Source organism: Salminus brasiliensis, chromosome 3, assembly GCF_030463535.1.
Source record: "Salminus brasiliensis chromosome 3, fSalBra1.hap2, whole genome shotgun sequence".
Classification (NCBI taxonomy): Eukaryota; Metazoa; Chordata; class Actinopteri; order Characiformes; family Bryconidae; genus Salminus; species Salminus brasiliensis.
The window spans coordinates 43,274,845-43,289,854 of record NC_132880.1 but is presented as its reverse complement, the minus strand read 5'-3'; the positions used below and the strand labels follow the sequence as shown (position 1 = coordinate 43,289,854).

The following is a 15,010-nucleotide window of genomic DNA, read 5'->3' as shown; positions in this document are numbered from 1 at the left end:
GGCAAAGGGCATTTAATCATTAGTGTGACAACTTTAATAACCTTTAATCTGTTAGATTTGAGTGATATCACACTTTAAATGCTTGTAGTCACGACTGTCTGACAGGAATTTTTTAAGGATCTATTATAGCGAACATGGCATTGCTAATGAAACGGAAATTCATAGATTTGTATTATTAGGCCCATTCGGAATATATATATACAGAGTGAGAGGTAGAGGGGCTACAGCATCTTCTAAGAACTATGAAATAAAATAACACACAATAATTGTGATTAACAGGTATTCATATTTGCTCAGAAATATAATAGCCTATAGTCTATATAACAACATATTTTTATGAGGCAATAGTCAGGCCAAGCGGAGATCAATGGTGGTCTTGCATCAGTTGGTGCTTTTACTTTTTTTATCAGCTACCAGTTAAGGTTTCTACAATTTTCTACAAGAACTTGAAGGACACAGTGTGTAAAGGAACACATTATTTGTATTTCTTTATTTAAAATGCTAACTGATTTCATTATATTTCATTATAAAACGTAATTTAATGAACATTAGCGAGTTCAGATTGCACCAGATTCTGTGATCCTCATAAGCTTTCTATCCCTATAACCAAACAATAGAGCCAGTTTTACATACATTACGAGCTAGCAGCAATATAGTACAGAAATCATATGTTTTGTTCCATTCGTACCTTTCTTTTCTGCATTTTTACTGGATTATTACAATATTACTCACCATGCAGAGACTATGTTTTGTATTTTACATAAGGACTCTGCTTTTGGACTCATTTGGATCATTCCTGCCAAAACAATTACCTGACAGTGAACCGCAAAATTAAACCGAAGCAGAATACAAATCGATAGTCTGCATGATTTATAGATACAATTTCCCATCTCAAAGACCATGTCTTTAATCATCCATTGAATCCCTCACCAGTGCTCCACCAAGATATTCCCTGTTTGGCTCACATTGTACCCAGATGTAACAAAGAACTTTTAAGGCCCTGTATTTCTGCAGAAGCAAACGGATGCAATAACCGTCGCTAGAGAGAATTATGCAGCTCTTTCACATGTGCTCCTTAGGCCTCTGCTCAGAATCTGAGGTAATGTTGGAGTATCAAAGGAACATCCTTTCTGCAGTAGATTGCTGGGTTTCAGATGTGGGGCGACAGACTAAAGGCGCATTGAGGGGGCTGATTGCGGTTCCTGTTGGGAAGTGGGCCGTTGTGCTTGCAACAATTCTGTAATGCAGTGTTCGGATGGGCTCTGGTGTGGCTTTAAGTCTCAGACAGAGAGAAATGAGAGAACGGGACATTTACCAATATCTCTCTTGTTTCCATTTTACTGCCCAGAAAGGTTTAACTTTCTCAAGAGCTAACAGAGCTCAGATGAACGGACCTTGCGTGTTTTACCACTTTCGTTTTTTCGCTTTGCTACCGTTTGTGTAGGACTTGGTGGTAGCAGTCTCTCCTCTAGCTTTCCCTTGCACATCTCAGGCTGCTGGGAATGTGGCAGTGGGAGAGCCAGCTCTAGCTCCATTGGTCTGAACGAAGCGGGGGTGTTGTGGTTGCTTTGCTTTCATAATACAATACTCATGTGTGTTCTGCATTTGTGTCTATGGGAACCGCTGTTGGTGCAGAGGCAATTTACTGTAACTTTAGGATTGTAATTTTAGGATGACTGAAGCAGCCACAAGCCATCAGAAAAAAACAGGATCCACTCACGCTTTATTGTCCCTCACACATAAAAGTTAATCGCGTAATGTATTTTTATTGTTACGTGTTCTGGCCAGTTTGGCCGAATCATATTATAAGCAGCTGCGTCCACGTGAAGTATTTTCTTGTTATCATCGAAACCCGATTCGAAACAGGCAGGAATAAGAAGGAGAGAATTCTGCACTACACTTGCCATTACTCTGCGTAAACGTCACTTATCCAGCAATCAAGGAATCCCAACAAACCACAATTCCTTTGGAATATTAGGGAAATCAGATGGCCAAACACAAGGGCACTTCTCCGGGGGGTTCTGTTGTGAAAGGCCGAGAAAATCCGACTCCGGCTTTGGTTTTCATCAGAGCTTTTCTGAACGAGACTTGGCCCCCATGCAGCCTGATGTTTTTTCAATGTGGCCTACCAGGAGCTTGCCTAAAGGGCTGTGAAGATTGGACAAGCTGAGGGAACACTATCAGCTGTGCAGATGTTCTCGTCCAAGGTGTGAATTGGAAAAAACAGCAGAAAAGCAGTGAGACAGCTGAACAACTTCGACCTCCGGGAAGGAGGTCTTTTTTCCTCTGCCTTGGCTGCATTTGGTGCTCTAAAATGGTCCACTGGCCAATGCTAAACTGAAGCTCCAGCACCCAGTTTTCTTCTCTGGAATGGATGTGACCTGGTGTGTGTTTATCTCGCTGGTCATGTGTGTGCTGTGCAAGCATCTGAGAAGGAACTGGCCTGGCCACGTGCCTTCGGGAGGTCGCTGAGAACGTCTTACTTATAGACGTTCCTCAAGGAAGCGGGATTCTGTTTATTCGTGTAAGAATTCAGAGACTTGAGGAAGTTCAGCTTGCGACTGTTCTTTTTTTGTTGTTGTTGTTGCTGCTATTTTGTTTTCTTGCCGTTTTTTTTTTTTACACTAGGGTTTATCCGCGTGGTGCTTTCGTGACTGAGACTTCAGATTTCAAGTCAGCATTTTGTCTTGTTGACTGGAGTATGAGAACTTGTAATGTTTCAAAATTGAACGCTCAGTGTTTGCTGACATGTTTTCAGCAAGAATGTGAGCATGAATCTCATCGCTCTGACAGAGGAAGTTTACGGAACGTCCCCAAACAAGCAGCTCATTTGTCTTCTTTTGGCTTGTTATTGGCATGTAAGCTGGAGTTATTACATCATGTCTCGGCCATTGGCGTGAGCGTTTGAAGTGGGTGGCTTTACAGTGATCAGGTAACCTGTGACCAGGAAGCCCGCTGGATCGATTAAGTGTTAGGAGAGAAACAAAGGAACACTAGAACTCCCACTAAGCTATCATGATAACAACCACACGTTTGGCTCCTCAGGCAATCGCATTGCATCACCACCCTCTTAGTGTATCACAGAAAGCCTTCATCGCCACCAAAAGCCCAATCCATTTTCCTATTCTTTCTCCAAGCCTCATCTGAAGTGAGATTTATAACACTCATTCTCTCTTGTCTATTCCTATTAAGAGGAGTGCATGTCAGGAAACCATTTTGTGGGACTTAGCATGTTTCATTTGGTGTTCCTCGTTCCTTGCTGGCATGGTCCTGCAGTGTTGTTCCCTGGCTCAGAGCGTTCGTGTTTGGAGAGAAAACCCCTAGTGAACGGGATAATAAGAATAAGAGAAAGTCATACCCCAGGCAAAGCCTTTAATGAGGGGGGTCAAGGCAGGTTGGGAGACTGAAGTCCAACCATAAACCAATACTGTGAGAATTGTGGTCAGTAGAGAAGCTCCCACTAACGCTACAGGGCATTGCTCCTGGACGTTATTCAGATTAGGTCTATGCTTTAGCTCAGGCTTGCATTAATTTATGGCTTGTGTCAAGTTGAAAGTGTTTGAGAGAAATCCTGAGCTGTAGCACAGGGTTACACCCACTTCTGTGCTGGGATTTTGCTCATGCATTAAGGATTTATTGTCTACATGAAAAAAACATTATGTTCCACTTAAAGAATCAAAGAAATGAAGAGGAACGGACAAGCCCATCTCAGCTAATCTCGTAGATGCTAAACAGAGGCGCTCAGAACATCTTACAGAGTTCCAAAGACTTACTTCTGTTCTCTTCTGTGTTTCCTGAGTACTTGGACTCACACTACATGGAAAAAAATATGGGGACACCTGCCCATTCATTGTTTCTTCTGAAATCAAAAGTTTTAAAAAAGGGGGATTGCCCTGCTTTTGTTGAACTGTCTCCACTATCCAGGGAAGCAGGCTTTCTATTAGATTTTGAAACATTGCTGTGAGGATTTGATTGCTTACAGTGAGAAGAACGTTGAGTGAGGTCACAGTGTTGGATGATCACCACCCCACCTCACTGTCAACTCCCCAACTCATCCCAGAGGTATTTGATGGAGCACCATCCATCCATCACTCCAGAAAACACAGTTCCACAGCTCCACAGCTCAATGCTGGGGGGCTTTATACCCCTTTAGCCCACACCTGGCATTAGACATGGTGCCAATAGGTTGATGTTTATCTGCTCCAGAGAGTACTATAGTATTGGCAGTAGTTCTCTACAAGGGCTAAACTGACCTGTGTCAGCAATGGGTGCAACTTAAAGTAGCTGCATGCATTCATTAGAAAGCCTTTTCACTGGAAAGTAGAGACAGTTACTTCAACAAAAGCGACACCCCCCCCCCTTTTAATACCCATGTTTTGAAAGAAACAATGTATGCACAGATGTCCAAATACTTTTGTCCACATGGTGTCTGTACATGTGCACTCATAATACATGTAATGAACATATATGCAAGTTCAGTACACAGTCCCCTGCCTCTGTCTCTCCTCTGTCTTTCAGCACCTCTGTTCAGGCCCCCTGATTTACACCTTCCACATGTTCTGCTCTGACTGCACAGCCCCTGTACACACTGGCCCCCCACTTCATGTGTGTGTGTTCAACTCTGACACAAACAGATGAAGTCTAATACAGTGCTCATCTCCACCACAGCCAGACTGTGACATATGAAGGGGGGTTGGGGAGGGGGCAGCATGCACACACTGAGCAGACACAGGCGTGTCAGACCCCGAGCAGACAAACGAGGGGTCAGTTTCACTGGAGGGACATGGCCCTAAATGCTGTCTTGTCTGATATGAGCTGTAACGGCTATCTCCTGCTATCTGGTACGGCTGCACCAGAGCCAGATGGGCTTAACATGCTCTGATTTACTGGGATCTTTCTGTCTGTCTCCTCCCTCTCCTCCCCATTCATTTCCATCAAACAGATTGAAAGTGCCGGCCTGTAGCATGAAGAATGTTCGTTTAGGGTCATGGCTTTAGTGTCTCAACTCCCATCTCTCTCTATATCTTCATTCAGGCTGTCCTTAAAAAGCCACAGTGGAACAGCAGGAAGGCAGAGCAGTCTAGTGATTCACGGGGCGGACTTCAGCACCAAAGATGTGGACAACGACAACTGCAACTGCAAATGTGCACTGATGCTGACCGGAGGTAGGACCTGTGCTCTTGGAATTGTGCTCTAGGCCTGGGTTTGCCAAAAGCATCCCAGCACATAGATGCCATCACACTCAACACTCTCTTCACCCATTAATATAACTAACTGCTAGTTTCGCCAGCATCACACTGAGTAATAGAGGGAACAGGTATGTCATCCTACCCACCCAATGAGTGTGAGGCCAATTTTGTGCTTTCTGGGAATATCAGCTACACATGGCTGTGGAATCATGGCAGACAGAGCCAGCAGTCTCCTAAAGATGAGGGCCAACACTTAGACAGCTGCACCACTCAGGGGCTCGCACTTATAAGATTATCATAACACGAAGATACTTCTGGGAAGCCAGGCCCAGTTTGGTTACATTATAAAAAGAACAACAGAAAATAGAACAAACTGGTACAAATAAGCACAAACCTGCATGAGACATCTTAATGTCATTTGCAGAACCATTTTATTTTGAAAGGTTTATTTTGAAATCCCCATCACCACCTTTTCCAACTTAAAGCCAGCTAATCACGAGTCTAATGAATGTTTATTGTCAGTAAAACTCAGTTTGCACAGTTTACACCCCACTTCCCTGAAATAATGTTTACAAATATCAAAGCATGGCCACATGGAGAATTTTTGTAAACATTTTTTTCCACTCGCTGCGCTCTTCAGTACCGAGTGCACAACTGATGAGCACATGTAGTGTTTAATATGGCCCACAATCCCTATATTATAGATAGATGGATTGTTGACATTTGTTGTTATAGATGAGTAGATGGATAGATAGACAGACAGACACACAGACAGATGGATGGATGGATATATGGATAGATAGATTGTTGAACAGATGGATGGATAGATGGATGGATTGTTGAACAGATGGATGGATGGATGGATGGATGGATGGATGGACAGATAGATAGACAGATGGATGGATGGATATATGGATAGATAGATCGCTGAATGATAGATAGATAGATCACTGAATGATAGATAGATAGATAGATAGATAGATAGATAGATAGATAGATAGATAGATAGATAGATAGGCAGAAAGAAAGACGGACAGATAGATAGATAGATGGATCGCTGAATGGATGGATGGATCGCTGAATGGATGGATGGATCGCTGAATGGATGGATGGATGGATAGATCGCTGGATGGATGGATCGCTGAATGGATGGATGGACGGATGGATGGATGGATGGATGGATCGCTGAATGGATGGATGGATGGATCGCTGAATGGATGGATGGATGGATGGATCGCTGAATGGATGGATGGATGGATCGCTGAATGGATGGATGGATGGATGGATCGCTGAATGGATGGATGGATGGATGGATCGCTGAATGGATGGATAGATAGATAGTTAGATCGCTGAATGGATGGATGGATGGATGGATGGATAAATCGCTGAACGGATGGATAGATAGATAGACAGATCACTGAATGGATGGATGGATAGATCGCTGAACGGATGGATGGATAGATAGATGAGATGGATGAGTTTTGGAGAACCAAAACTGTTTCAATTCCAAATAAGAATGGTTCTTTAAATTCAATAAGTTAACAATGGGGCAGCACGGTGGCTTTGTAATGTGAGTGTTGGACAACTCCAGAGGCCTGGGACCACTGTCTGTGAGAAGTTTAGTGTGTTCTCCCCATGTGCATGCAGGGTTTCCTCTGTGTACTCTGGTTTCCCCTCACCTGGTGGTAGGTGAATTGGCTGTGCTTTATTGCCTCCTAGGTGTGAATGAATGTTTGTGTGTGGTACCCTGCGATGGACTTGCTTCTGCCCAATGATTCCATATAGGGCATATAATATAAAAATTATAATAATATAATGGCCGCCTAAGTGGTCACTTAGTAACACATCTAATTGCATTGTTTATCCTCCAGTATCCCCATACAGGGTACACAGTAACCTGCAGCAGAGTGGATAGCCCAGACTCAGACTCTAGTTTGAGGACCACTACTTTCTGGCAGAGAAAGTGCCTATTGCTTAAAGTGAGGAGTAATGAGGTCTTTGTGGACCTTAACATCCTGTAAAGAGTTCACCAACATGGGCCGTTCCTCAAGTATCTATTTGAATATATGAATTCCTCGCTTTTCTCCCCTGAACACGAACTCCTTTTCCCAAAGGAACCTTTGTGGTTTCAGATAGCTGTGATACATCATTACACAGAGCATGAGAACATAGTTGACTCAGAGGGGTCCTGTCCTCCTAAATCTACATTACGATGATCATCTGTGGAAATTAAATAACATGATCAGGCACATTGAATATACATGGACTGAAAGGGAACTGGACAGAGAAGTACAACAGCAGGCCAGTGAAAGCCTCTCAATTGGAAGTGATTATATTTACTTAGGATCTGCCCAGAAATAATATACCCATGTTCTTTCCACTAACGCATTCTTTCATAGAAACTGTTGCTAGGTCGGACAAGCTTTGCAGAACATCGGTAAAAATCCCATTCAACCTACTGAAAAAGACAGTAAACAGCAGTTATTTAAAAGAGGAAATAAATGAAAAGCACTAGATCACAATTCTTTCCACAGCTGTATTGTGTCATTTTAGGCCCATTTACAGCAAAGGCCCTATCTTACACACCAGCAATAGTCTGTTTTCACGCCTTCCGCCTGCGTTGTTTAAATAGCACCTGTGCTTTCAAATATATCTATGCTGATGGGCGTGGTGGTCTCGAAATAAGGTGTGTTCAATCAGGCTGCCATATTTCTATCGTGGCAACGGAAAACACAGGTGCGCCACAGGCTGAAAAGAACTAGACAGACATCAACAGTTAGACAAGCATTACTTTCTTGGCAGTGAGTTGTCAACACAGGCATGTGCCCAACGCCCAAAGGCACACCCATTAATAATTCGGAGACGCCTTAGCGCATTAAGAAAAAGAAAAAGGTGGCGAGGCAGAGCTGAAAGGCTGGGGAATGACGGTGAAAACTTTATAGTGACTTTATGAAGCCCCCTTTTTTTATTTAAAAAAGTTTGTCTGGGTACATCCAAGTCTGTTCATGTCCACAACGATATCCGTAAACTTTTGCTTCCCTCGCTAATGAGCACTCATGTGGAGGAGGGAGATTAAAGATTAAAGAGAGCAAAATCAATTTGCTAACTTGATAACGGCTTACAGACAAAGGTTCCTGGGTTAAACTTGCGCTTGTGAAATTTGGTTCTGCATTACGTTCATTAGCATTTGCACATAGGTTACCAGGCCCTGAACCATGCATCCATACTACTGCAGTTCAGGATGGGCCCTATTAATTACAATTGTATGCATTGTACAGTTATATGAGGTTTTGGACACCACCCTGTTTTATCTAAGATGGGCTCTTTAAAGGAAATCAGGTGAGCTGCTGGTAGTAATGAACAGATCCATACAGTGTCTAGAGTTCACAAAGAAGTCAGCAACCAAAGTCTTCTTTGGACCAACATCTCAGTAACTTTACTGACAAACTGCACAATCTGGGAAATCACTATTTACTGACTGACTGATAAATAGCTTTACATATATGCATTTGTATGCAGAGCAATGTTCATGTATTTCACTCTAGGTCTTACAATCTGAGTGCTAGGTTTGTATTTCACCCCTGTTTACACTCAGTACTAATCAGTACTGTGTGTGGCTCATGTGTGGTTTTGCAAGCAACCAAGGTCACAAAGCTCCAGTCACAGCTGAGGCCACAGTCATGACCCAATAAGCCACCCAAAATTTATGAGCCTGGTAACAAGCAATATCAGCATCCAATCAGAGAGCTCAGTCAGATTGAGCCATGCCAATAAAAGGGCAGCATACTTGGCCCTTGGAAGTCTGTTGAAATGTCACAGATGACAGTGGCATTCGAGCTTGTGAAGAGGGGCCAAGATTTCTAGCAGAAGTGAGACATGCCACAACGGGCATTCTGTGGGCTCAATCTGCAAGTGAAGTGATTGTATGTGTATGTGCGTGTGTGTGAGTGTGTCAGTAAGTGTTAGTGTGTGGGTGTGACCATCCAAATGCTGAGCTCAATGGACTGTGAAGCGATAGAAATGACAACTGTTCAGGTCAAAGCTACCTAATAATAATAATATCATCATCATCATCATCATCATCATTGTTGTTGTTGTTGTTAACAAAATACAACTTTTATAATAATAATGATCATCATTTGTTCTCTGATGTCTACATCAAAGTACATCAAAGTTATGTAGTTGTCCTTGATGTGGTCAAAAAATGCTGTTTTTTTGAGCTGCTTTTACACTGAACTCAGAATTTGCTACAATCGCCACTCTGGTCCACACAAGCTGCTGTCAACACCTCTTGTGGTATGTGTGGTTCTCGCCACAGGAGATTAAACTGAGACTTTCATGATAAGGTTGTGGGTTCAATACCCGAGCTTGGCAAGCTGCCACTGTTGGGCCCTTGGACCCTTTACCCTCCTGGGCGTCACAGCAATGGCTGCCCACCACTCTGGGAACATGTGCCTATTGTCACTGTGTGTGTCCAGCGCAAATGTCTTCTTTTAATAGCCCACTATACTGTGTGGTCTGGCTAGTTGGAGACGGCACGTTGACTTGCAGGTTGGTTTCAGAAAAACTGAAAGAACAAAAATTGACAGACACCTTGACAAACCTTTTCTTGATAGGTCATGTTAGGCATTTTCTGACAGTATAGTGAAACTATATGTGAAACAGATGAAACTAGCCTTTTCTCCATGTTGGAGGGAACTACCAGATGTATCATTGTGTGTCTGCTGAGACTTGGCTGATGCACGGTGCACAAAGGTTGAAGTCATTTGAACTTTATATGACCCCAGCAGACTGCATTTACTGCTGAGCTTACCGCTGAGCTCTGCGCATCCCATTGAAAACAATGTGTTTAAAAGCTGTAGATTATCCACTTTCAGTGTCGAATCAGCTTTAAATGCCCATTTACAACCCAAAGAGCTGGCCCTAGAATGAAACACACTGATTCCTGCCAACACAGCCAGTGTTAGGCTAAGCTAGGGTTAGCTTTTAGCCAAGCACAGATACACACACTTTTGATGTCCGTTCACCGGCTATTGGTATTAGACAAAGCTGCGGTCATGACGTGCTGCCAACTTGGATAAGGGCATAAACGCTGATGTAACATTTGGGTGCTTAAATATTAATGAGAAGTTAGGAAACAGCTTGGTTTTTGGAGGATTTGTCTGTTTCACAGCCCTCTTTTAGTGTTGACTTCCACCTTTAACTCATCCGTGATGTGTGCAATGGACACACACATACACACACACACACACTAGTGAGCAAACACACACAGTTACCACATGTGCCTGGAGCAGTTGGCAGCCATTGCTGCGGCGCCTGGGGAGCGGAGAGGTTTAAGTGCCTAACAGTGGCAGCTTGCTGAGCCTGGGTATCAAACCCACAACCCTGTCATCAATAGCCCAGTGCTCTTACCACAGAGCCATCGCATTGCCCCATGTGTTGAGTTTATATCTAATTATTCAGATACACTCTTAAAAGTAAAGATGCTACAACAGATTATTTGAATGATCTCATAGAAGAACTGCTTTTGGTTGCATAAAGAACCATGCTTGCAAAAGAGATGTAAGTATAAAGAACCATAGAATTGGTTCTTTAAACCTAAAATAAATGTGCAAATAATCCTCACACTCATGCATGTGTTTTTCAATGGCATCACTCAAAGAACCCTTTGTAGCACCAGTATTTTTAATAGTGTATGCGAAGGTCCTCCATTCTTTGGCATCTTTAAAGAGGGCTGTGGTAAAAGGAGAACTCTATATTGGTAGAGTTTCCATATTTAAAGCAAATAAATGTTTTGATCACTGAACTTTAGCTTGGCAGGTGGAGAACAGCAGTATCAGATCACCTGGAGAGTTGCATTAAAATGTATTTGTCCTGTTGTTTGGACTCTATTCTGCTCCTGAGTGTTATGCCCAGGTATTTCAGTTCTGTGCCTGGAAGTGCTTGGATGCTTAATCATTTCCAAACCTGTTGTACACTTTGAACTGCCACTCACTCTTCACCTATACCACACTGACCACTGGCATACAGTCTGCTACATCAACAGTTTTCCACACTGAATAAGGACAAGAATAGCCCAGGACATAGGTCTGTTTTTTCCTGGCTTAGACCTACAGTTTATAGAATGACATTGCCTTACTACAGTACTATTAACTACAGCAATATTAATTAAGTACTGGTTAAGTATGGGGCACCTGAATTAGCAGCATACTGTCATTGATTGAGTAGTAACTTTACTGGGGTAATTATTCATAGCTTTAATGTAAAGAGATTTTATTCAGATGTTGACTATTTCTGTTGGTCCATTTATCATAAATTGGTGGAAAAAATGGTGCACTGCCTTTGATTAATTTCTGCCCATTTTCTAGAACAAAACACTGATCAATGGAGTTAATCAGTGGAGATACTTTTATATTAATGAACTTACTAATTCATCCTTTTGTGTCTCCCACTCTAAAGGCTGGTGGTTCGATGCCTGCGGCCCATCCAACCTGAATGGCATGTATTACACCCAAGGGCAACATGTTGGCAAACTCAACGGCATCAAATGGCATTACTTCAAAGGCCCGAGTTACTCTCTCCGAGCAACCTCCATGATGATCCGACCTCTGGACTTTTCATAGAGTTCCTCACTGAACCACAGACGGCAACATTCTTGAAAAAGGGCTAAGTTTGGGTCTGCGACACTATCGAATGACTGCTTTTTCCGTGGCCTGGTTAGCTACATGCACGAAACTTGGATTGTGTGGGCCCCCTCAAATTCCACGAGTAACCTACCCCTCATGGAAACAGGGATTAAGCGAAGAGAAAGGTGAGCTATTATTATCCCGCAGCCCGCAACGGAGCGTAAGCTCTCTGGGAATTTAGACGAGCGTTCTTGGCCGGTTCGTATTTTTATATATCAGAGATACGAACTCAAGTGGCATTGGCGGGTCACTCACATCCCTGTGAACTGCTGAGGCAGGCACATCCCCTTTGAAGGGAGAGAGCTGCCCATCTGTAAAGCCCCCCAGCCTATTTGGCTCGCTAGTCTCCCTGTGAACTTGCAGCAGCTGGAATGTCTTCTGAAAACCAAAAGTGAGCCATTAACATATCTTTACAAACTACGTTGCACAATTACTTTTGGGACATGAATGCCTTATTTTCTATTGTTACGCTTTTTATACCTACACAGCCTTTTCTTTTCTTTTGTACATACTTCTCATGAAAGGAGAGGAGAAGCAAAGCATGCAGCTCAGAGAAGTCAACCAAGGTATAATGTGAAGGAGAAGTTTGACTCACACGGAATCCAGAGAATAAGGTCCACCTGATGGTGTTTGTTACAGTGTTCAGATCGCTGCATTATTTTTATTGGCTTTGAAATTTAGTGACCTTCAGCTGCCTTAATGCTCACCATTACAATGTGAATACACACTCTAAAAAATGAAGGTGCTTCCAAGGGCGAGGGTTTCCTATCCTAATCCTATATTTGGTTCCACAGGGCCTGTTTACACCTAGCATTGACACTGTCATTAAAATGTGACCAGATTTTACTTTCTTGTGTAAAAATCACATCATCACATACAGCAATTTCATTTAACCTCCTGTAATCAATGACTTCTTATCAAAACTGTCCTGCTCTGGGAGACTGAACAGTATAGCGGAACCGTGGAGGATCTACAACACCATGGAACAATACATGGTTCTGGCTTTCCCAAACCTGCTCTATCAGAAAATGCATTGGACTATTTAAACCACAAGGGAACAAATACTAATAATACTGCTCCCACTGACCAGTAAGTGTGAGAGTGAACACACACACACACACACACACACACACACACACACGCACACTCACATGCACAAACACACACATAAGATGACTAAAAGGGGATCAAGTACTTATTATTATAATCATATAAAAAAAAATTGCCAGGCATATTTCCACTTGCCTGTTGGAATCCGATCACAGAAAGCCCATTCCAGTTACGAGATCCGTCTCTGACCACCTTCTAATGTGGCTTGACCGATCCGATCGTAATCGGATCACAGTGCATCTCGAGGGTGTTTTCGCACCCTGCATGCTTTTCAAGCAGAAAATCTGAACTTGATCCGATCACCAAAAACACATGGTAGTGCCAGGTGTAAACAGGCCTATAAAGAACCATGTTTATGATAGATATGTGAAGAACTGTGAAGAACTTAGACCTTGTAAAGGTTCTCTATCAATTTAAAGGTTCTTCACACTCACACAGCTCTATTATAAACATGGAACATTCTTAATGCTTCCTCAAAGAACCATTTGAAGCACCTTTATTTTTTAAGATACAGGCCAGGGTTCAGATGCACAGTATGGACATTCATCCCTGTTCCAGTTTCATGAATAAATCAATTCAGGATCAGACCGTTATAAGGTGCGATGTAATGCAAAAACTCACTGTAGACTTATTGCTGACTCCCATCTCAGCCGGGTTCCATATACAGTACATTCTTGATGAATCCATTTGCTAGGAGTAATTATTGGTATTATTTTTATTGGCTTTTTTTTATCCCTCTATCCCAGACCTGGACTCTTCTGCACTGCACAGGTTAATGATTTATCTGCAGGAATACACTTTAGTCAGGTGTGAGAGAGCAGGGAAAAGTGAAACTGTGGAATGTAGGCATCTTCCAGGCCTTGGAATATGAGCTTCACTGCATATTATTGAAACTGCTCTTACTTCAGTAAGAATGGCTAGGACTGATGGTACTGTACATTACTTTTATATACTCTACAGGTATGATTGTGTGTTTTTTCCCTGTGTTTGTTTTTTCTACTTTGCAATTGTACATAATTGCTGCTTAAATAAGGACATGGTGCGAATGTTTTGTTTTAGTATGCAAGAAAGATTATTTTATCTCTTTTGTATGTCTTTACAGTCTATTTTGGGAACTTGGCAGGCCCGTGGCGAGATTGTATTTTTAGCTTGCGAACCATCAAACACACACACACACACACACACACACACACACATGCAAGCTCTATCTTTAACTGATCTGAAGTCCACACATATTAATTTCTCTGGAGGTTGAGATTCCAGTCTGTTTTTCTTTCATCAGCGAAGTTTGAAAACACGGTTCTAATAGGTCCCAGCTGAAGGTTAGTAAACTTAACGACTCGTTTTAGTGCACTGTACTTCTAATGCAGAAGTATCAGTGTGGAACACCTACATGCAGTTATCTGTGAAGTGTTACAGAAAAACAACAGTCATTTGTATAGGAAAGCCATTCAGCATCTGGAGCATATTAAACAACAGCATGACGTTTATTAGCGTACATAAAATATTGTAATTTAATGTGTGTTCGTGTACGATTGCTTTCCTGAGGAAAGAGGTGTTTTTTTATTCTCTTTTGGAGCCATAGGATATGCTCTGCTCTACAGAAGTAACTGAAATAATAGGAATGCTAGCACAGACTGCCTTCAGAGACTCTACTATTACCTCGTAAAAAAAACTGTACATTTGCTATTTTATTTAAACATTCTTTGTAACATTCAAAATTTTGTGATGTCTAAATAAAACCATGCATGTGATGCACTGAGGTCTCGCATTCTCAAAGTCTGAGCTTGTGAGTGTTTCATTTGTGTGTAACCTTCGGGAAATGTGTGTTATTACCGGGTTGTGTTTCGAGATTTAACGGGTCAATATTCTACTATTATACTCGTCTATTATTCTTAATTTTTTTCCCCTGAGCCTCACTTCTGACTTTTTGTGTCAGTCCAGGGGATCAAGCCGGCAGCCCTCTGGTCCATAGCCCACTTATCTCACCTTCTCTGACCTTTAGGCCACAGCTGCCCCAACATA

General features: G+C 42.3%; 1 protein-coding gene across 2 annotated transcripts in view; it reads left to right on the top strand.

The window, feature by feature from the left end:
- angpt1 (angiopoietin 1) overlaps nt 1-14,764 on the top strand; it is an 85,440-nt gene extending 70,676 nt beyond the window's left edge. The window contains exons 8-9 of one of the 2 annotated variants that reach the window (XM_072676299.1): nt 5,035-5,165; nt 11,649-14,764. In XM_072676299.1, the coding sequence (XP_072532400.1) occupies nt 5,035-5,165; nt 11,649-11,812 (295 nt within the window). In that variant the 3' untranslated portion in view covers nt 11,813-14,764. The remainder of the gene's footprint in view (nt 1-5,034; nt 5,166-11,648) is intronic. The other variant, XM_072676300.1, reaches the window with a different exon arrangement.
- The last annotated feature ends 246 nt before the right edge of the window (nt 14,765-15,010 follow it).